Source organism: Falco punctatus, assembly GCF_963210335.1.
Source record: "Falco punctatus genome assembly, chromosome: 6".
Classification (NCBI taxonomy): Eukaryota; Metazoa; Chordata; class Aves; order Falconiformes; family Falconidae; genus Falco; species Falco punctatus.
Window position 1 is genome coordinate 84506669 of NC_137585.1, and position 24548 is coordinate 84531216.

Genomic DNA, 24548 nt, shown 5'->3' on the forward strand with positions numbered 1-24548 from the left:
ACCTCTAGCCTTGTCAATACAGGTACTAATGACCATGAAGAAGAATGAACTAGTTTTGTTCCATGTAAATAAAAGTCCATTTAACAATGCCCTGCAATTTCTAGAGCTAATAATTACCAGATCTTCTTCATATACATGTAAAACTCTCAGAAATATTGCAGCAACATAGAAAAGCCCTCAACCAGATACAAAGAGGAATCCAGACTTTTTTTCTTTTATCCAAGTGAAAAACAGGCAACAAGAATGTCAAGTCAGAACAGAGCTAACAGAGGCAGTCAGCGGAGACAGCAGCTTGCTCAGCACTTTTTGGGCTCTGCTTGGAGATCTTCTGTGAACTCCTTGTGGGATGGCCAGGGACTCCTGGGGACTTTTGGAGGAACAGCAGGGTGCCTTCTGCACTGGGGAAAGGCAGCTGCATGGGGTTGTGACTTCTAGCAGCTTCTAACAAAGCTGTTTTTGATCAAATGGTGCTTTGAGCTTCAAGATGACTCCAAGCAGGAAGAGGCAAGCACCCATTCAGCAGGTGCTGGGAGAGGTAAGTATAAGAACCAGCCCAGAGTGCAATTCCCAAAGAAGCGGTTTCTGCAGAGGATGCACAAAAGCTGGCTAGAAACCCTGCTGCTGAGGGAAGTGTACATGTGCTCAGCAGCTGCGGTGGTGGTGGTGTGCTATAGAATGCACCCCCACTGCACACACCTGAGCAGCTACCACAGAACGTCAGAAGCTCAGACCAAGATCCCAAGGGAGGATGCATCTCTGCAGGCCTCTTACTGAGGCTGCAGCCAGGGGATGATGGGCTCCCTGCCTGCGGGAGGTGTGTGCTGGGGACCATTCACTGAGTAGAGGAGCTGTGCAGAAGGAGGGGCAAGAAGAGTCCATGCTTATTGGGTTCAGAGATGGAGACTCCCAGGATGTTGAAGCCTGGCACTTACGATGGCAGGAGAAAAGCTCCTTCCCTGACTGGCAACTGCAGAACAGGGTCAGTGTGCTGGTAGCAGATGAGGTGCTGAGTCTGAGCAGGAGGCTGAGGGGGTGATCCTCCTCCTCTCCTGAGCACTGGTGAGACCACAGCTGTGCGCTGTATCCAGTTTGGGGCTCCCCAGTAGAAGAGAGACATGGACATACTAAAGTGAGTCCAGCAAAGGGCCACAAAGATGATTAAGGGTTTGGAGCATCTGTCACATAAGAAGAAGCTGAGAGAGCTGGGACTTTTCAGCTTGGAGAAGGGAAGGCTCGAGAGGAAGATCTTATCAGTGTGTATAAACACCTTATGGGGGGAAGTAATGAAGATGGAGCCAGACTCTTCTCAGTCATGTCCAATGGACAGGACAAGAGGCACATACCAAACCACAGAAAATTGTGTTCAAGCATAACAAAAAGTTTTTTAGTGTGCAAGCAACCAAACAGTAGGTTGCCATGAGAGGTTGTGGAGTCTCCATCCCTGAAGATCTGCAGTGTTCAACTTGGATGCAGACATGAGCAACCTGCTGCTGTAACTCAGTCTACTCTGAGTAGAGGGGGTTGGACTAGACACCTCCAGAGTGCCAGCCTCAAGCGTTCTGTAATTTTGTGAGCAATAATTTCTGAGGTCTAGTGATCCCAGACTTCCAGAAAGTTGCAAATGATGAATGACAATGACAAGAATATTTGCAGCCATTTGGCCGCACCACCAAGCCAGGACAGGTGTAAAACACCCGCAGAGAGCCATCATTGCTGCCTCATTTCCTGCCGTTAAATACCGAATGAGGAATATCTGAAAAATCAACCTAATGTGTTTTATGAGCCTAATCTTTAAATGCAAAGGCGTATTATAATTCTATGCATGTATCGTCTGTGTGAATCTATGCAATGTAGACTGCACAATCCTGAATGAGAAAGATGACCCATGAAACACCCACACTATTCGTCGCTGTCAGCCCAGTGGAAAGCCTTCAGGATAGCTGAAACCTCAATAGCTTTGTGTTGGAGGAGCTAACAAAGGCTCAGGCATTTATGAAATACCTGTAGTCAAGGCACTCATGAGTATGATTCTTAAGCTTATTCTGGCATACAGATGTGTAATGCTTTCTCTTTAGAAGTAAGATGGAATAATAAATAGCTCAAGATATGTGTAAACAGAAACAAATCTTTTCATCTCTCTGTAAAAATGTAGCTCTAGATTATAATTAGAAATTAATAGGTAATTTTCTTCTAATTATCAAAGCTAGATATTACCACAGCCAAATGAAGTTTACAATGTTGTTTGCAATTTCAGCTGAAGCAACAGAAAAAGAAGCAGACAATACAATACATGTAACAGATCCAATGAAATGATGAAAAAAATGCATATCACATAGCGATACTTAAAACCTTTGTTGCAGTTCCACATATCTTGTCTGTTATAGATAATTCCTGACAATACACTGAATATTCCCAGAAATTAATATGAGCAATTTTAATTAAAAATAGATATTATTTTTTCTTGGTAGTGTTACTTTTTAGAAGACCTGCTTCAAGGAATGACAGTGAAGAGATAAGTGTAGAAAACTGCACACAAAACTATATAACCTTAGGCTATACACAGTGGAATGGGCTGTAAAACTCTTCTGTTTCAGTCATATTTCTCATTCCTGTGAACTGATGTTTTGGGTTCCATTTAGCAATTAATTGCATTCCTCACCAGATGATAATGCTGCAACAGAAATCTACAGAAGAAATTGTGCCAGTGCAAAAGAGTCAGTGATTGGCAGGCCTTTCTTAATTACGGCATTAGGTTTAGCACTTGTGTTAATCTGAAATTCATTAACATGTCTCCAGATACCACTAGTTAAATCCAGTTTGCCAACAGGCAGAGTGAGCTCTGAAATTAGTGCTTCAGAAAACCTTGTTTACTGCCTGCTGTCCTCTGAAAAAAAATCCACTGAGGTCAGGTTTCCTGACATATTGTTTGACTGGATTCCCAAAACAATTCTGTGATATTCTTAAGGGGCAACTCCAGACACACAAAAGCTAGAATGAAGTTTGTGCCAGAATCGCTTATCTAGATGCAAATCTCTTATTTCTTCAAATAGATTCTTAATTCCTCTTTTTATACTTTATTGATATAGTCTTCCATGCTGCGCTTTCATTATTAATAGTTATTCTCCTCATACAGACATCTCTTTAGATTATACAGAGACACAAATGAAAGTAAAAGCTACATATATTTTTCAGAAATTGATCGTACCAACGGTCCTGATGCCTTTCTTTGACAGATAAGTTATTTGCTTTACAAGTAAAGCATGACAGATATAATCTCTCTGAATTCCAGAATTTTATTCCATGGGAGATGGCTGATTAAAATTGAGAAGATAGGGATCAGCAACTGGACTGTAAAGTAGGTAAGAAACTGATCAAAAAGGAGAGCAAATAGGTTGTCCTGAAAGTGTCTGAGTATTGGTGGGTTCCCTGTGCAGTTCTTCATAGTCTATTTTGGAAAACTGTAGTGTTTTCACTAATAACTATGCCCCTAAACAGCAAAAAACTGCCCTTTGGGGGCACAGAATGTACTAATAAAATGTATCCATAATGTGAAGATAGGATGCATCAGTAATATGGAACGTATCATCACATGGCAGAATCTGAGTAATCTTAAGGACTGAAGCAATAAAAAATAAGATATGTATATTCTGATGTATTTACAGGCTAATAATAGGAATTTACTAGGAGTACAGAGTACATATGATTCCAAATACCAGAGAAGAGAAAGTGTGTAACAGTTCACGTAAATCTCACACTAAATTCCTGTCTTTCTCTTCAGGCACATTAAGGATGTATTATCTACATTAATAATGTTGTGAAATTATTTTTATTTCATATTTTGATCTCTAATATAATTACACTGGGTTCCTCTATATTATCCAAACTTCTTCCCCATCTTATTTTGTAGACCTTACTTATTATAATCTCAGAGCAGTAAATCTTACAAGGATTTGATATAGATCTTCTCACATCCCTAAATATGCCATCATATGAAGTCATGAAAGACAAGCTATTATTAAACTTTCAAATTAATCTCTTCTAAATATACCTTCCAGCTTTCTGTCTACATTTCAGTGCTTTTTTTTTTTTTTTTCAGTCACATATCAAATGACGTTACATACATTTCTTAGAATACACTGCATTCATTCTTGGAAATGCTTGGTCATTTTGCACTGGACAGACACATGCCATAATGATGGACTGGGTGAATGCTACAGAACAATGAATTATATAACTCTTTTCCTCATCTCATTTCTATAGCTGTGATCATCAAAATCCCTGCCTTTCTTAACAGATGTTGACAAATGACAACTGAAAAATAGCATTTTCTCATTGGGTTCCCCAGATTCTCCAGAATTAAATAGACAACTCTTCTACCACTTCTAATTCTTGTTTCTAGGTAAATTCTCCAGTTTGCTGGCGTTCCAAATAAAAAAAAAAAAACAACAACCTTGTAAGTACTGTTGCTTGCTCCCATGCACATTCTTTGTTTGTTTAACGTTCAATTCCCCAGCCTTTTCAACCCCTGTCACTTATAATCAGAATTACTTGTCTAACTCTTGTACAGACATACAATATGTTATATTCTGCATTCATGTTTCTATCCATGAATTTTTCCTTCTGGTTTTGGTAGGCTCTTCAAGACCAATTTTACTTTTATTTTTCATGAGCTGCTTCATTATTGATATTTCCTCCCCTCTTCCTTTCCCATTGTCAGCAGTGCAACCCACAGATTCTTTTCAGTTTTAAAGGTGTTTTCATATTGTCTAATTTAACATCTTGTTAAATACATTTTAACTATCTTCCTTAATGTTAGTAGCTTTGTCTGTAAGGAGATTTTATCATTTCGATGTGACTTAATTGGTCTATACAATCTCTATGTATATGACGGAGAACTCCATACAGATTACTCTCTTTTCAATACTTTTAAAGCAGACACAAAATAGTAGTTTAATTTTATTATTAAATAATTTATGGTTATTGTTACTAGTATTGTTACTGACACTTAGACTAACATCTCTCTGCAAAGTAGTGTTATCATACAGCTTTTACACCTATTTTAGGAATCTGCCATTTCTTCTTTCATTTGGTAGACAGCTTTCAGGTGATTTACAATAATGACTTACCACTTTATTCCTCGCTTCCATCCTCAAGCTCATTTTTTTCCCCAAAAAACAGAGCAGTATTTGAATTGTCTCTCCAGTCTTTGAAATAGACATCTAAAGTTGATACAGTCTTATAGATTTGCTCTGCTGTCAGTGAAGGCCCAAGTCTCTACAGCATAATTCATCTGGCTTATTTTAGACAAGTAAATTATGAGGTGAACTATGCCCCAATAAGTGACTTTGTTCACTATAAAAACAGTGTAATCAACTAGTTCATGTGTAGACATCTGCACTGTACATATCTAATGTGAAATAAACTGAATTCTATTTCTGTAGTTTGGCTTTATGCATAACTAAAGACTCTGTGTCCCTGTATTATTCCATTTTTATATTTGTCCCTTCTGCCACTTTATCTAGTTGCATAACACACACAAAATACAATGAACCAAGCAGATCATCGTAGTTTTGCTACTATCTTTTACAGTGCTAGGGAAAACTGTATCTTTTATTACCTAGATCATCATGTGTCTGTATTGTCTGCTGTTATTTCTCAGGGGGAGGGAAAAAAAGAAGGAAAAAAAAGCAATACCGTTATAAATAGCCCTTGTCTCTAATCTAGCTATTGTTCAATATTTGTAGCATGTCAATCTGCTGAAGTTATAAGCCCTTTCTGTTTTTCTGTGCCTAACCTTATTACTTTCCATTTTCTGGCAACAAATCATATGGTTCAGGCACCAGCTTGTGACCCTGTTCTACGGGAGTCATGATCATTTGTTCTCACCCTCAGTGCTTTGTCCACAGTTTTCTGTTATTGTCAGGTTCCATTATCCTTCTACATTTCCCTACTCAGAACCCATCTTGCTACATATCTGTCTGGCAATTCATATCAAGGTCTGTGCTCATTCCTGTTAAATACTCCATTAGAAATCATTAGCAAGTCAGGACAATGAAGATGAAAGATTTACATTTTCAGAAATATTCTTCCATTGATCTGGATGTTATTGATTCTGGCAGAGGGACCTCTGAGGGATGGCAAAGAAGCAACTATAGCAGTAGCAAGGGGGAAAAACTAAGAATATTTATAGTCACCTTTACACGTTAGGATAACAGATGCACATACCAAATCAAGGAAATAAAGGTAACAGTTTATAACAATAGATTTGTACTAATTTTTCATATATGAGCCTCAATAAAAGATCAATATGCAATTTCTGAAGACACTGAACCCCCGTGAGGATTATTCCCTTTCTTGACCACCTCCTATTAGCTGTAGTACCCCTACATTTACAAGCTATGTGTTATCATAGTCCAAGGACTTCACAACCTGAAAATCACCCACATGAAAGAGGAAGACCTTTTATAGGAAAAGGACCAATAGGAAGAACAAGATTTCAACTGCCTATTTTGGTGACCAAGACCTGAATTTAATTTAGCTGTCTGAGAACTGTCCACGTAGCGCTGATTTTGCACTTCTATGTTTCTGAAGGACCAGCATTTACACTCCCATTTCAAAACTCCTTAGTCCAGCCAGTGAGGCACACAGCTGCTTCCTCACTGCCCTTGCAGCTGAGACCCAAAAGTGAGAGGCCCCCCTTTTTTTTTTGCCTATGTCTCTGATCTGAGTTATCCTCTCTGCACAGAATTCAAGAGACATGCAGCTACAAAGTCGCAGGGAAAGCGATTGCTGAGGGAGACAACTCTCAGCTCTGCTGACATGGCACTACTGCGGTACAAAGGAGCCTTGCCCAAGTTTCAGAGCTTGCCCTGGAAGCAGGCAATATTGGAAGCTAAGAGACTCCATTCCTGGAACCAATTTCCCTGAGGTTTCCACTCAAGGACCAGAGCTGCAAAAAGAGTTTCTTGCAATTGCTCAGTGAAATCGGCATCCTTGTCAAGAATGTCAATTAATTTCTGGTTTTCATTAGTGATTGAGCTGATAAGAACAACACTCACCAGTACAGCTGTAGCCTGGAGAGATTCATGTTCTTCATAAAATTTTAATTCAGACAAAAATAAAATAATTAAACAATAAGACAGAAGAAGAAAAACCTTCAAATCAGAGCCTTGTTGGTTGGTTTTTTTTTTTCAGGTGACACTGAATAAATGGGATAAATAATTTGTCTCTAAAGGCCATTTATGCTTTGTAATACTATTTCAAAACCAGTGTAAGAATTGAACTACTTTATAAGGTTTTTGATTTTGTTGGTCTTTTTTAGCATTTAATGACTGCAGAGTTAGAATATACTATACTATTCCATGAATTACTGTAAATAAAAGCCCATACAATAGGAAAATGCTTTTTAAGTGTTTGATGCTGGAAAACCTGACTTCAGTACAATTTATTAGGGTGCATAATAACCTCTTGGCTGCACAGATTTGTAGAAATCTATTCACATGACATGGCATGCTTTCGGGTAGGTATTAGACCCTGGCCATAGAGCTCACATGGTATGCGTTTGTAGGCATTAGTGGGCCACTTCTGCAAGAACAAATTGCCACCTCTTCTCCATTCATAGAAAAAACAGTCTGTACTACTCAAGTGACACTGGTGTTATTCACTGTTTGGCAAGTATAGTCAATGTCTATTATCAGCTTATCTTCATAGGAAATCTTTAATCTGCTAATAAATGAATATAGAACACACAAAAATCCCCCTGTGTGTATTTGAAGGACTCAAATAGAAGGTGAATTTCTTAGCTGCCATTTTCCAACTTCTTTCTCTCCCCCTTCACCTTACTCTTTTCAGCAGCTACAACCTCCCATCTCCATAGGAGGAGCAAGTTCCTGCTATTCAAACCAAAATAAGTTCTTTTAAATCACCTCTGAACACAGGTTCAGAGTCTTTATTTAAAGAGAATGGTTCATGACTTTATTTCAAAAATTTGGTGGACTGAGATAACAGTCAGTTTTGTCTTCTGCTTACCATACAATAATTTGTTAAAACACTGCAGTTAAAATGCATTCACGCAAATGCCTTCACTTCTGTTGTGCAAATTAGTATAAGTGTTAGGAACTTGATACCTAAACAACAGCAGAGAGGATGGGTGCGTATTGCACATTGCTATGTGTGCTACAGGGCATCTTTGCTCTGACCCTTCACAACTGGCAACAATTACTTTTAGCAGACCTGATAATTCAGTCCCCAGAACTTGTGGATTTATGAAACTTAGTGTGTAAAAAATATCTACATTGTCTAAAAATGCATTAAAGTTGAAGTGTTGTCCCAGGACTAAATAAACAAACAAGTAAACAAATAAATAAAATAACATTTGCAGGTACTTTTTCTGTTAGTAATGCAGTAAAGCAGAGTCACTAGGTGTCAGGCACACAAGACAGAAACATGAGAAATGAAAGTCAAATTAGGTCAAGAACAAATCAGCTGAAATAAGGAAAAACCTTAAGATTCAGCCATAACTGGAACTAAAAATTAAAAATTTTCTTAGGTTTGGGACCATCTGCTTGAACATTACTTTCCTTTTATTTCACACATTCCTCAGAATTTTCTGATTCACCATACAAGGCTCAGTTCAACATGCTTACTACAGTAAGAACAAACCCATGCACTTTTATGCTCAGATAAGCAAGCTGCCTAAGCACTTTATGCATGAACAATATCCCTTAGTGGTAAGAAATGGTCAAAGTGCAAAACAAAGAAAAAATTATCAGTGTTTGAGCTGCAGTTAGTCCATGCATAAGGGAGGATCAATACAACAATTTGTAACTATCAAGAGCTGGAGCCTTTAAATGCCAGCTGGCTTAGCAGAAACCTTCCCACAGTGGCTTGTATGTCAATATAAGGATTATTTCCAAGCACCTTTAGTTGTTTTTCTACAACATGATAAGCAGTGGACTCTAATATCCTGAGGCTTCCTCTTCAGATCTCCGGGTAGAGACCTGGCAGAACCACAGCATAGACTGCACTAAATAAACCTTTCAAGTTTGCAGTCTGGCATGTGCTGAGGAGTCTGAGCGCCTTGTAGCTGCATATCCTGCACACAGATGACTTGAGGTACCATATATCATTTTTGCTTTCCTTTAATATGCATAATACCTCCAAAAAGTGAGACACAGCTACCATAACTGGCCGTATTATGAGTTGTGATTTAATGCTACCTAGGGATTTATTTATAAAATGTCTTTATGTGTGGTACGGGAACAGTACCAATACATTTTTGTCTCTCAAATCAGGATCAAGTTATATTAGAGCAAAGCCAGGGTACTCCTGGAGCAGCTGCAGAGCCAAACAGGAAAATCAAACATTGATCCAGCTGAAGCTCAGAGTGAGCTATAATGTGTCTTCTATGATTAAACCTGTTTGCTTAGCCTTACAAAGGAAAGCAATCTAGTAGACACATCTCCATAAGCTGCAACATACATAATTGTTGATTTCTTGTTATTTTAAAGAGTTTGATGAATATACGTAGGGCAAACCTTGAAAGAAAAGCAATTCTGAGCATGCAGCAGGATGATATACAGCATGGGTGATATACAGCTGCCTCCTTTCCACCAAGTCTGTACAAACTGCTACCTTCGCCTGCCACAAGCAAACACAAACTCCCTCGCCTTTCCACTGAAAAAACACACAGGTCCCAGGGGAATATTCATTTAGTGAATGTCAAGGACTGTCTCTTACTGTGCTGTTCTTCCTCTCCTGCAGATAAACATATGTGACAGAGAGCACGTCTGTAAACCCAGGGTGTTCTGAATTCCCCAGAAAGGTCAGGTAAGTGCTATGTTACTACAATGCTTTCCAAGCTCTTAAGAACTGTCTTCCCATAGAGAGCAAGTGCAACACCTCAACTTGAAGCCACATCTAAATGACCAGATGATACTCACAATAAAATAAGTAGTTGTAATTTCATTTTGTTTCTATCCGTTTGCTTGCCAAATGACCTGGATTTTGCTTTAATGTACTTTTTCAGCAATTCTTTAAAATGCTTAGGGTGACTACTTTTTTACCATTTGTTTCCAGTATGGATGATGAACACCAGTATTCCAGACCCACTAAAATAAACAGTAAATCTTCTATTGACTGTAGTACAGTTTGAACTTTATAAACCTACTGTTGATAAACGTAACATTTCTGCATTTTCCTGGTTAGCTGGTGGATTTTCCTTTTTCAACTAAATAACGAACAAGTAACATTCATCACTTCTTTCTCAAGAGATATTTCAAGAAACTGAATGACACTGGTCCACCTCAGAATGTAAAATAAAAAGGGTGAGCTAATTTAACAAAGATAAATGCTCATAATCTCAGCATTCAGGTTGTCTCAATGACTTTTAATGCTTCCAGGCACTGGAAACATCTGGGCAGTAATAACCAGTATTAATTTATATCAGCTGTGATATTTGTATGCTATTGTACATTGAGGACAAGATCACAGATTAAAGATGAAAAATTCATTGCAATCATCTTTTAAGAACACTTTCCCCTTAATTAATTAAATTAATAGATCTGAGTTTCTACTTCATTATTGCTGGTTATATTGGTGAATTCTAATTACAAATGTCTTTAGCAACTCTGAATCCTTAATTATTTTAAGATAAAACATGTGGAAAAAAGCTACAAGTACATATGTAGATAGCATAGACCTAGAATCACAAATGCAGAAGAAGTACTGTAGGAACAGAGACATAGAAAAACTATTGCTTGTAAAACTATGCAAAATTTGGGGCTTTTGCAAGAATGGACTTAACTAGCCACTCCCACTTCTGTGAAAATTCTTTTAATCAGGGTGCTACCTAATCAAGCGATATTTCACATGTTGCAAGGTTGTTATAAGAAACTTGAAAGGTATTCATTTCATGGTGGCATAACATCTAAATTTTCATTGCTCACTGAAAGAAAATAAAAGTGATTGATGGAATAATCAACCATCATTATTATATGAAAACTTTTTTTGCCTAAACCTAAGTATCTTCTTTATATTAAAACTATAGTAATATGTTGATAGGGTTTTTTTCTTTAACTGAAGTTGGTTGGTTTTGGTTTGGCTAGTTTGTTTTTTTCTTATTGGACAACAATAAAAAAATTATTTAGCAAAAAATAATGTTTAAAAATCATGCTAGTGTCTCTAACCCTGTAGAGATAATCCAAGTATATTGCTTCAATCCTAAAAGATAACTTGTAATTCATCTTCTCTAAACCAGAAAATTTTCATCTGAATGAAAAAAGAAAAATAACCCAGATGTTGATGATAGGTCTTTCTTTGTGTATGGTGCATAATTAAGAAAACTCCAACAAACACCTAAAATTTATCCTGTACTGCACTAAGATTTCTTGTTTCAGTGCTGGCTGGGTGGAAATACGGAGTCGTACATTTACAGCTTCCTCAATTCTGCTCTCATTAGAATAAAAATACAATAAAAATATGGCTTTATATAAACTAATAGCCACTTAGTGCTACTAAGATAGGATATTGAGAGTCCATTTGGACAGGATTTCTAGGAAGTTTTGCATTTTTAGCTGCTCAGTGACTCAAATGCAACAAGACTAAAGAATATCCTCCCAGTCATGCCCTATACTTTTTTAAAGCTTTCTTCTGGGATGGCTTCTGTCTCTTTGGATTAAAGGCATAGAAGGCAATTACTCTATTTCTTTAGTGAACACCTGAATCCCAGACTAACATGAAAGGCTTGAGGGAAGGACCAAGCTCCAGTATTGCTACCATCTTCATCCCAAAGCAGAGTTAGTGCTGCTCTATTAAATATTTCTAATTCCCTTCTGGAACTTTCAAAGACAAACCTCTTCCCGTCGATTTAACATAGAATGGGTCTACCACACCCTTTTACCATACAGCTGAACTTCTACAATTTAAGCAAGTCAGCATGAAGGTTAATTACATGAGGTAATAAACCTCACCCATTGTGACTGGTGGGTCTAAAGAGGAAGATATGATTGGTGTGTAAATTTAATACAGCAGTTAAAAACATATTCAGATTTTCATACTCTGAAATGCAGCTGAGTATCCTCTAATAATCTTACCTTTACATAAACAGCTTAACTACCAGCAAGTAAAACTGTATTCAAGTAGAGTACCAGTCAAGCTGATAATTTGTTAATAGAGCTGTAAGTAATAGAAAGAAGCACCATTTTCAAATCCATCTGGCTGTGTAGGCTCCTATGACTTGGCTCAAAAGAGTTTAGGCTTCCAAGTGTAACTAATAATAAAGAGTATTCTATATTTCCTATATTCGAAACTATTTTTTTTTATTAAATGCTAATGTAATTATAGAAGTTAATAACCTAAAGACATTGGCACAAATTGAAAAATGTTAATATGGAAGCCTCGCTAATGCATCATCACTTTGAAACTGTGCTATGCACAGAATCCACAGAGTTGCAACTAAAATCTTTACTGCAAATTATTTTACAGTTAAGTATCAAATGTTCTATTTTGATGAGAGAGATTACAGGAGAATTGAGAGGAACAGTCTTTCTATTTAATATGGAATGCTTCAGGAATCTCTGCATCAAATCCATTTTATTTCAAGTTTACAAGGGAGAGATTTGGCTAAGACTATGGGGAGCAACATTTTGGGTACAATCTGTTCAGCGTAAAACATAACCTGTGTATGGCCAAAACAACTGGATACCTTAATTCTCAGGAGTAACAGCAAATGCTTCCCCTGCTGGAGTAAATTAGAGCACCTTCTAAGGTAAACTGTCTTCTACATATTTAATATTCCATACTATTAAAAATGCTTTAACCAGCCTTTGAGAAAATCTCTCTGACTCATAGCTGTTTGCAGAAAAACATATAGATGAGTTGCTATGGTGCCTAAATGCCATCAGACAGGCCAGCTCTCTGGTAGGCTTCAGAGGTATCAGCCTTTCCCACCAGCTTTATGGAGAACTTGACACTTACTGTAGAGTCACCAGCTACTGAAACTGAAGGAAACCTATTTGCCTGTGAGGGATGAATCCAGTCCCTTTGCTCTTGGATGTCTTATTTAGTTTGCTCAAATTCGCCCTGGTTTTGCTTAAGATCACACCTGGTAACAAGGTCTAACATATCTAACTTGCTCTTGAATCCAGTACTGCTTTGACTGTAGATCTGAACTTGGTTGATTAGTGCTGAATACATCTTCCTAGAGTAGAAAAACTGAACAGTGCTGTCTGATGATGTCGTCGATGCCTGTTAATTATAAAGTTATTCTCTCTTAACTGTAATTCCTGCCCCACAGTACTACATGATTTCGCTGTCATTCTCTTAAACATAGAGAAATGGCTATTTTCCTCCTCATATACAAATGCAAGATTTGACAAGATAATGTCACTGACACTGACCTTCCTGAAGAATTGCTCTGGGTTTTTTTGTCTCCTGTCAGCCATTACCAGTTGGATCACTTTTTACATGAATGAACTACTAATACTATAAATTCCTTTTTGCCTTTTTCCCTTTATATTGTCTCTAATGTGTCTATTTCATTTTGTAAGTAAAAGTTGTTGCAGGAAAATGAAAAAGGCTCATATTATTCTGTTACAGAGATACTAGAAAGCAATTAATTTCCCCTCATGACTGTCCTGCTGGTTTGCAGAACTCTTGTCTAACCAAATAGTTCATAAATTGACCTATGGAAAAATTGGTAACTTAGACAAATAATCTTCCTTGATTTGGTAGATTTAAGAGGAAATTTTAAATTTAGATAGCTAAGTTAGGAAGTTTGTCAAGGTATTCTTTTCCTCAAAACATGTGGCACACCTTCCTCCTGTTAATAAAGGTAATAAGGCTATATGAAGGGCTTAAAAACACTGCAGAACTGCAGCTGTGATACTTCCTACAGTGACTAAAAGGTAAAAAAATACATGCAATGTGGTTTCTTTGCACTCTAATACCTTTTCAGTCAGAATGGCAAGGGTTAGTTTGAACAGCTCCTCAGAACAGTTTGAGATTTTCACTTCAAAACTGTAGTCTAATATATCTGAATATCCTCACCTATCAGGAGATGTAAATCAATTTTCATTGCGTAATGAGCATAAATCCTTTATCATTTTCCTTTACATATTAATTATCAAAATACCTTTCAAATTGAACGTCGTTCCTCAAAACAGAGAATTAACCTCAGACACATTCTACATCATGAAGTTTATATATGGAGAATATATATTGCTCAATTAATCAGTGCTTAAGATCTGTACATAAACAAGAGCACAGCTATAAATTGCACTTTTAGGTTCTACCTTCTAATTTCACACCCAGCATTTTCATAATCTCTGATTTTAATCACATGGATTCGTGAGGTACCTAAGAATCACAGCAGCTCCAAGCTCCTGCTGCGCCTGCTTACGTTATCACCGCACATTACTTAAACCCATTAAGAGTGATTCAGACCACTGTGCAATTTTAGTTTCTTGTATAGCCACCTGGATTAATTCCATTTAAATAATTAGCATACCAAAGCAGAACTTATTTGAAATCATCCTCTGCTCATCCCCAAAAATAAATTAACAGCAGTAACAACTCCTTCCTTAATTTAACATAAAGGTACAGGAAACTAGACATCAGGATTCTTTATTACAAACAGCCTGCCATGGCCCCAGCACATTCACAAGCCAAACCGACACCTCTGAAACCATGACAAAAGTCATAAAAGCATTAAAAGAATGAACAATGTTAGTTTAAGCTTTAAGCATGCTGTCAAATATTCCTCTGTGCCCCTGATTTTTTTTTTTTAAATTACATGGTTATGTCATGTGATTAACTTATGACAGAACAAACATCACAGATCTTAATAAAAATCCAGCAGACGTTCCCCCTTCCACTTCTACTTCTGCAGCTAAAAGCAGTTATCTTTATTTCTTCACGAGGGTACAGATTAGTGAAACTGGTTGCTACCACAGTGAATCCTAGCAAGGTCAGCAGAGTTCAGCCCTTCCCAACTCACCCGTTAATCTTGTTTGTCCCTATTTGATCTACTCATCTGCTATTATCTCCCATCATACTTAGATAGTTTTTAACCTTATCAGAATACAGTACCAGTGCTGTCATATGATGCTAAGTGTTTCTGACAGTACAAACCCCCAAATTACGAACTGACAAGAAGAACTCCTAACTTTAAAAAATCACAGATGTGCCCAACTTCAACTATTGCAAAAAAAAGGGGGGATTTTTTCTGTATTGGTAGTTATAGACTTGAGAGTTGGACTTTTAAAAATCTGAGTTAGGAGCATAGCTCCAGTACATTTTAAGTGGGACATCTAGTTCTGTTGTGCTTAATGCCTGAAAAAATGTCAAAACTTATCAGCCTGAAAGGGCACCATTTTAAAGCTTCTGTTTTAATGATAAATAATGATCTGAGAATGTAAATTTTATACTCTGTGAAGGAATAGAGAGGTGTCAGCTTTCTTCAAGAAAACATTTAGAAGTCTGAGCTGAATATTAAGTCAGGAGAGTTTTACCCAGATTGATGTCTTAGCGACTTCAAAAGATAGCAGGAGAAGATGAATTTTGTAGACAGCTGATTCCATAATGATTCTCCGGAGGGTTCAAAATTCTCCACTAATAACCCCATTCTTAATTTTTTTAAAAACTGTCCTCTACAGATACTTTCTCAGAAAAAAATATTACAATGTAGAGTGATCATTATTTTTTAGTTTATAAGTGTCAACACCTTATTTTGAGTTTGCCTGCTAGTTTCTGTTCTTACGTTCTCATTCTCTGGTATCATTCTGCCCTTTCAGGATGAAATTTTGCATGGGGCTGATGGTGCATGCATGTGTGTCTATGTGTGTGTAGTCAAAATAATATTTTCTCAAAGACATTTAATTAACATATCTAAAAAACAAATAACAGCAAGGCTTACTAGTCCACTCAGACTATGAAATTAGTTCCAGAAGAACACAGCAAAGGTAACATGTTCATTCATTATCGTAGAGCAAGGGTGAGTGATTTACTTTTTTTCTTTCTTTCAAATCCAGCTAGGACTGTAGAATCACAGCACGGCTGAGGTTGGAAGGGATCTCTGGAGATCCCCTTGTCCAACCCCTCTGCTTCAAGCAAGCTCAGCTAGAGCAGATTGCCCATGTCCAGCCAGGTTTTGAGTATCTCCAAGGATGGAGACTCCACAATATTTACAGGCAATGTGTTCCAGTGGTACTGTAGATTTGTCACGAAAGCACAGCAAGTAATATAGTTGCTTTACTTTGTCCCAGAGAATACCAGACAAAAGAGTGCCCAGCCAGACTCAGAATTTATTTCATCTCTTCTTCACCAGGAGGGGGAAGTGATGTTGCAGTGACCTCCTGCAGAAGCAGACATTTATCTAAGCATTGACGGCAGAGGTGAGTCAATGCGTCCACCTATTATCCGCTACCTTCTCACTTATCCCTGCTTACCTAAAAAGATGCCAAAGTAGCAAGTAACCTTGTTCACCCACAGGATAAGTTGTCCATCAAAGCAAGTAAGTTGTCTGTTTGCACATATGAAAGAGAGTACAGGTTAAGTTCTGCCCTTACCTTTATGATTAACTGAAAGACTCATGTTGTAATATCTCTAAATATGTTGTGTTATAATGTGTGATGTTTTCTCAATATTCATCCCTGGAACTACTACTGTGTGTTAATGTAAATATAAATACAAATATGTGACTATATCTGACCAAAGGTAGGCAAAAAACAACTACTCTATACTAGCTATAAATCTCTCTACATAGAAAGAGTGAACTTTCTATATGTAATTTTATGTACAATATAAGCAATGGTTTTTATTTTTGGATTTTAACTATAAATTTTGTCCACTTTTGTAATGGGACAACTGAGGAGGGAGCTACTGACCAGTCTTACCACTTCGTGTTTTATTCCCACCCAAAAAATAGCACTATATCTATGTTGTCATCCTTTTTTTTTTTTCTTTGCCCAGAAAGAAGTACAAAGACAAATCTTTTTTCTTAAAAACCAAACCCACCTTTGAAACATATCCATCCACCACAAATGCATGTTCAAGTCCTGTTTCAGTTAAATGATGAGTACTTAAGTTGAATTCAGCACAGCACTTCTCACAAAACACTCAGTACACGCCAGGGTTAAAACTCTTAGAAAACATCTGCTTATTTTGTAGACAGAATAATGATGTTAAATAGAGTAAGAACACTAGAGTGATGTGATGGGAAAGCATACTGAATCATGCCATAATTACACTACTGCACATATCACCATTTACAAACCTAATTAATCGAAAAACTACTCGCTTTACATAACTTTATAATACAAAATCCCAGTTTCACGAAATATCTCATTTTGTTTGGATACAAAACCTGGTAGGGAATAACTTTCAAATGTGACACCTTTATTAAAATAAGAACACCACAAAGTGACAACGTTCACTCTTTGCCTGGGAAAAACAAAGGTAAGTAGGAGCATCAAACTTCTGAAAGCTCTAAGCGTTCTTTGATCATAGCCAGAAAGGGCTGGTTATGCTCTACTACCAGGGACCACGAAGAGCACAGGGAACAAAATATGCTGCATTTCAGCACACTGGCTTTGTATTTTGCTGTTGTTTAAAATCTCTTTCGATGTACACAGCAATAGGCTGTACCAGTTATACGTTAGAGATTTCTTTTAATATGAAATTAAATTGTTAAACTGCCCATTATAAATGAAAAGCAATTGGGTTTAGACACCATACTTTGCTAGCTGACCTAAGGAAAACACAGGCAACAGTAAAACAGGAGACTACACCAGCAGTAACACAAACCTCATGTACAAATAAATGCATTTATGTCTATTGCAAATGACGAAGTTCTATCCCCTTTAAAATTATGCTGAACTGTGAGATTTTATGCATTTAGTATACAACTGGTAGGAGAATATCTAAGCAGAAGCAAATGTCATATCAATTACATCAGTACACTCTGCGCTGGTGGTTATGATCACCCTTCAGTCATGAAGGTGTCATGGAATATTACACAAATGAATGCTTCAGGGGAGTAAACCATAATTTGTAAACAAAAATCAAAAGAGTAAACAAAAAGAAACACATTTCAAAGTGATTACTTGCAATCAAAACCAAAATAGTTACTCCAATAAACAGAACTACGTGTTTTCATACCCTTGCAAATACCTTCCATAAGGCAGATGGATGTCCTGCGTAATACAGGTCATACTTTGTGAGGTGAAACTCACTAATTTGAGTGTGTAAGCATATTAATTGGACTTGCACCCACTCATTACTAACTTGGTTAAGAGGGATATACTGAACTAAGAGAGGTGAGAAGTTGGTTTAATATGCATAAGGATAGAATCATGTGGGGAAACTGATAATGAATAAAAACTGCCTGTCTCAAAAATGCCAGTTACTCCTTGATATTAGAAATCATTAACATCTTGAAGAGCAAAGGCTTAATTCTAAAACACAGGAAAAGTTGCTTAAGCATAAAAATATATTTTTTACTGTGAGGATGATCAAATGTTGGAACTGACCTCTCAGAGAGACTTTTGGAGGATTTTCCATCCTTGTATATATTTAAAACATGGCTGGACATGGCCCTAAGTAACCTGATCTGGCTGATCCTGATCTAAGCAAGGGGTTGGAGCAGATGATCTCCAGAGGTCCCTGCCATCTTCAGCAATACTGTGATCCTGTGACTGTTCGGATAGAAAAATGCTACTTTGAATGGCTGTGAAAGCCAGGTTTTCCTTTCATGTGTCAGTTCACTTTTAATATGCTACATTATTAATGACTGAACCTAGGATGCATGTCAAAATCGACAGACAGCACTTCTGTCAACTCCCAGCACAGGAAGTCTGGTAATCTGTGTAAATTTTCGCCTCTGTAAACCGTCAGACCCAGCAGCAGTGCCATCCTGAGCAACAGGAATCTGGGATTAATTGGAAAAGGCAAAGGGTTGAAGACCATCCTCTGCTTATGCTTCCCAATACATGATGAAAATAAAAGGAAACATCTGGGCATATAACACACCCCCAAAACTGGTACACCAGTATATATCGTGGACTAGCCTAGTACAGAGAACAGATCCCATGGGACAGAAAGTTAACCTCACAGAAATGTTTCTCTTTTTTTGTTTCTTTTTTCCTCTGTTTCAGTAAATCACTGATATTTTTTCATTAGTGTCCAGAATGCTTTATCCCACTCTTTCATCTCCCCTTGTTGCAGTATTTAGAGTCAGCCAGAGAAATCATGACAGGTATTGATGAAAAGCAACAATCTAGGGAGAGAAAGGTTTCATACAAAATGTACAGCTTATCTTTTTATGCTAAACTTTCATGCTCACCAAATGAAAATAGATCACTTTGTGCTTTAACAACACAGACCCAGAAGAATATCTACTAGAAATGTAGATAATTATCACTGCAAATCTTACAATACCCTGCCTACATTTGTCGTCATAACAAAATTTCCCATTTGCCAGCAACATATTTTGCCCCAGGTTTTCTTTAAAATCACTAAAAAATCATTTAAACTCCTTCTATCTTTATATTCCTGGAGACAGGGATTCCCTTTTCATGACAATTGCATAGGAAGAAAAAAAACTGTGAACTACAGCCAACATTCACATAAACCAAATGGTCTGGTATATTACCTAGAGCAAAACAAGCTTCCACTCCAAAGCTAAATTCAAAATGACCTTGTGCTTTTCTCAAAAAGGCTGGCAGCTAAGGTCATTGGAATAAATTGTGATAGACAGTGCTTCTCTCTGCATAGTTTTAGAAGGCATGCCTAGCACATGAACTACCACCAAGCAGGGGAGAAAAACAACCAAAACACAGCAAAGAACATTGTTACATTTCTTTGTAAAATTATTATAATTATTATTTTAATGTACTTTTTGTACATTTTAGTACTAAAATGTAGTATTTTAATGTAGGTTTTCAGCAACTTTATTTCACCATCAAGTATCTTCTACCCTTTTGAATTCTACATTCATAAATTAATCCTGTTCTTTATTGACCTCTACTGTTAAGTGTGTCTGTAACTACATTTCCCCAGCAGGCAGATCCCAGCTGCACAGAATATTTTGTAGTGTTGTTTAAAAACATATATTGTAGTTGTGTTAAACCTCACTAAATCACTGAGTCTAAAACAATGAAATGGAAAAGAAGTTGGAGGTGCTAGTGAGTTTTTTTAATTGAGATTTAAATATGCAAATTGAAAGCAAACTCCTCACTATTCACTTTTGCAAGGAAATTGTTAACAGTAATTTCAGAAGGCAATTTTCAAAACCATGTTGGTTTTTTTTTTTCAATTAATTCTCTTGCAAACACATAATCAAACTCTGTCAAAGGATTTTAATCTGTCAATAGGACTGCATGAGTCCTCGACTTGTTTCTATAACAGCAGTTTTCACCGGAATATTTTGATAGACAGATTCTTATTTTTAACATCTGTCTCTTTTGGGAGCAGCTTAATGTTAAGACGAAAAATACACTTGGGGATTTGAAGCAGGTGGAAAAATTCACAGTTCTGATTAAATGAGAACTGCTTCTAATCCTGTTTTCCACTGTGCCTTAAAGTATCTTATATAAAGAACAAAATACATCTTGTCACTTCTGAATCATTTAAAGAAGAAAAAGGGAAGGGAAAAAAAGAGTACATGTAACTTACCATTAAAGTTTACTGCTCGGATGTAGCTCAGTAGTTCTTTACCATCAGTTGTGCTCATCCTCGGGCACAGACCAATATATCCAGGACAGAGATCTTTATGCATGTTGTGTAGTGCATAGGCCATGGAATACACTGCATCAATTACAAACTGAACTTTCCCTTCTTGCTCATAGGCTGAATCTCTTGCAATTCTTTCTAAGCCTAAGGAAGAAAGAGAAGGAGTCAATTTAACTCTGTTTGTGTGTGTATGTGTATACATACATATTTGCATGCAAAAATTCACAGTAGAACATAAATAATTACGGTCAGATTGATAGCTAAAGTTAGGACTCATCTATCCATCACCTAAATAAACAAGACAAGGAAAAATATGGCCATCTGGTTTTGCCTCTAATCATTGTACACTGTGCCAGGTATATAAACAGTATGTTGACTTCTGGGCTGGGAAAGAGGACAGAACATTTCATTACAAGAAAAAGAAATACAGATATATGTACTTCTACAATCCAGTAAAGAAACTCTCTTTCTACCTTATTGACTTTCGTTCAACAGCTGTTTATTGTTATTTATAGGACACTTCTACACCAGCCTGCCATTCTGTTTTAGATAAATTTAAGGCTACCTTGCTTTTTATCCCTGTCTCTTGTTTGATAAACATTATTTAAACATCTCAGGGAAAAAAACTGAATGCTTGCCAAGTGATGTGGCCATCTGTCTCCATATTGAAAAGTGCTTATTGTGAGGCTTTTTTCCTGTATTTGCTAGTGAATTATGCTTCACATTGAGAACCATGTACTGTCTGCTATTTTCTACAGGGACATTTTTCCTTCAGAAGGAATACAGAGCAAATCAATACATTATGAAATTTTTATCCTGTGGAAATTGCTCACTGTTAATCATCTATGTCCAAATCCAAAGAACCATTTACATTCATAGATGATAGTACTAAGTGGAAAAGTTAAAAAAAAAGTCAAGAAAATTATATTTTAAGCAGATAACAAACACCCCCCCACTCCCCCCACCCCCCCATGTCCTATACAGGAATTCGGCCTTTGATTTTAAAGGCTCAAATTTTCCATTTACCAGGGAAAGAGGACTCTACAGATCTTGACATGAAATCTGCCCTGCTGAAATTTACAGTAAAGTTCCTATTGACTCAGTGAACACAAGAATAAATACCCAGGTTATTTACAACATTAACAGCTCATTCAGTTTGAAAATAATCCAGTCACATTATTAAAAAATATTTGGAAATAAAGTAAAATTTTATGCATCTTTTGAAATTTAGTTTAATATTCTATATCTTACTTTTTATGTTTCTTTTTTATCTCTATCCACAGGTTTTTACCAGTTCAAGTTATCAATTTTGTTGTATCCAAGTTTTAAAAAGTGCATTGTTTATGCCTGAAAATATACTATAGACAAGATCTTTCTTTAGACAAAGTATGCAAGCCCGTATGACATGAAAAACAAAGCAAGTGTACTCAGAAGCTACCATCTCAAATTACAATGATAATGTAGGAAAAATGTGAAATTTGACAATCAGTAGCGTTTTGTGTTTTAAACATCCTTAATCACTTGGAATGATCGATAGCCTTGCAAAATCATTATGTGCTTTTATTTCTCCTCAGGGATTAGTTAAAAAAAAATAAACCCACTACTTCTTGAAAAAGTACTAACCATTTGGAGGGGAAGGCGTATGACCCATTTTTGTGATTTGTTACAAGTAACTTCACAGATACTTCTCAAGACATGCTATCTAGTGATCGGCAAATAATTAGAAAATGGCAGGACTCTACTGCAAACAAACAAACAGAAAAACTTTTCCTTGCACATGCTGAAAATTACACAATTAGTTGCGACCCATTGCCCAGACATAAAAGATGATATGAAGGATGGAGAAGATCAAGCTTAATTAGATTGCAACTTTATTAACTTACTTCATTTGGGAACTAGCTTCCAACAGTAAGTGATGGGTAGACCTCACGATCCCCATCTTAATTGTTCCTGCCTTGTTAAGAACTGCTGGGCAACAAGCGAAGGACAGGGTTTACAGAACTGCTGCAGTCACACAGCAGTCAGTAACCTGTATGCGCTCCCCAGCTTCCACATCCTCTAAACAGGATGGTCAGGACAGGAGGAGTTGGAAGGAGATATATCTGCTTTAATTACCAAGGTAAATATAATTCCCCTCACATGTCAGACGGATGGACATGTATGTTAAAGGGTGGAGGATTGGTGAATGACAGAAGGGAATCACTTTCTGTAATAAATGTTAAATCATAAAACACTAAAAGTTGCAAACACTTAAAGTAAGAACATTGTACTCAGTGGTACAGATTGTAAAAAGGGGAAAAAATTAGTGTTATACTCGCCTATGTCGTACTATAGTTTAAAAACACATAGGATTTGCATACATTTCTTCCACAGCAAAACATTTTACATTTACTCTTCACAGATACGTGATCATAAACTAATTTAGCATATAAATTACAGAGAAAAAAGAATTTATTGGGACTGAATGTGTTTCTGTACATACAAAGGGGTGAGGAACATCATAAAATTGTCAGTTTTAAACCTGTCAAACCCAGAAGGCAAGAGACACAAGTCTCTGTGCTTTGCATAACTAAAAACCCCAACAAACTGGATTATGTGCTCTTTCTTTTTGAGGTTTCTCTTCATCTTCTTTTTCTAGAATTCTCAAACATCTAAACCAATAATTTATAAATGACAAGAACTCATCAACTTAAATTACATTACACTGCCCTAGATAAATGTTAAAGTATAGCAGTAAATAGATGCATAGTGTCTATGCCATAAATACGGTCAGCTCTTACAGAGATAATATTACATATTTGGAATACACAGTTATATTTTTCCTTCAAATTGTATATCATGTACAAACACTTTCATTTATAGCTTGACTCTCAGCTCTACAAGGCGTGTTTCTACACACACTGGTGACTTGAAAGAATAATACAATTTGTATCTCATAATAGAAATGTTTTAATGTTTTCTTAATGACACTTCAATTTCTCATCCTACAGTTTTTTCCTCTGGAAGAAATTGCTTAGGCTGTGTCTTTATCAAAAAGAATGAGAAGATATTCCTGACTCTTGAACCCAGGCGCTTGATATCCCTAAAGTCTGACAGTATGTCAAGAACTGAGGACAAGAATTCGGCTCACACCGTCCCTCCCTATTCTGATGGCAAACAAAGCAAATCCAGGGAAACGTGCGATGGCGCTTCCAGCAGGTCTTCCAACCCCACTCTTGAGAAATGCAGGCTTGTGGGGAATTTCAGCAAGATTTTCCTTAACCAATGGAGAAAATACATAGGCACATGTACTAATTGATAATAGTTACTAATTAGTTACTAATTAATTAATTACTAACCAGTAAATAATGTTCATAGCTCCTTCCAATTTAAATCTGTTTTGGGGACCCTAGAGTGAGCCCCAGGGATGATCCTAGATGTATATGCATATGTAAAAATGTTTCTAGAGTGACAAGCTGGACTGTTGCAGGAGGTATTGCCTCCATACCTTCTAACCATTTCTCCCTTTGTTCCTGTAGTTGTTGTGCTGCAGGAATAATTGTGTATCCAGCTCAGGATGGTGGAACTCAGCTACCTACTCAGAGGGAAAGACAAGGAGCACAACAGTAGGAATGTAAAACGTGGATTAGGTGGATAAGAGGATGTGGCTGGGGTTGCTAGTCTGGGAGTGAGGGCAAAGCAGGTGACACTGTCAATTCCCTAGGTATGAACAGGGAATCAAGAGATTTCAGGGAACACAATCAAGAGAAATTAGACCTGTACAACAATAAATTAAAATGTGCCTTAATTAAAAACTTCATAACAGCATACAGTAAGTAAAT

General features: G+C 36.9%; 1 protein-coding gene across 11 annotated transcripts in view; it reads right to left on the reverse strand.

The window, feature by feature from the left end:
• Positions 1 to 24548, reverse strand: part of GRM8 (glutamate metabotropic receptor 8) — a 394972-nt gene that overhangs the window by 134020 nt on the left and 236404 nt on the right. For all 11 annotated transcript variants that reach the window (XM_080393919.1, XM_080393910.1, XM_080393920.1 and 8 more), the window contains one exon: positions 20671 to 20871. In XM_080393919.1, coding sequence (XP_080250045.1) covers positions 20671 to 20871 — 201 coding nt within the window. The remainder of the gene's footprint in view (positions 1 to 20670; positions 20872 to 24548) is intronic.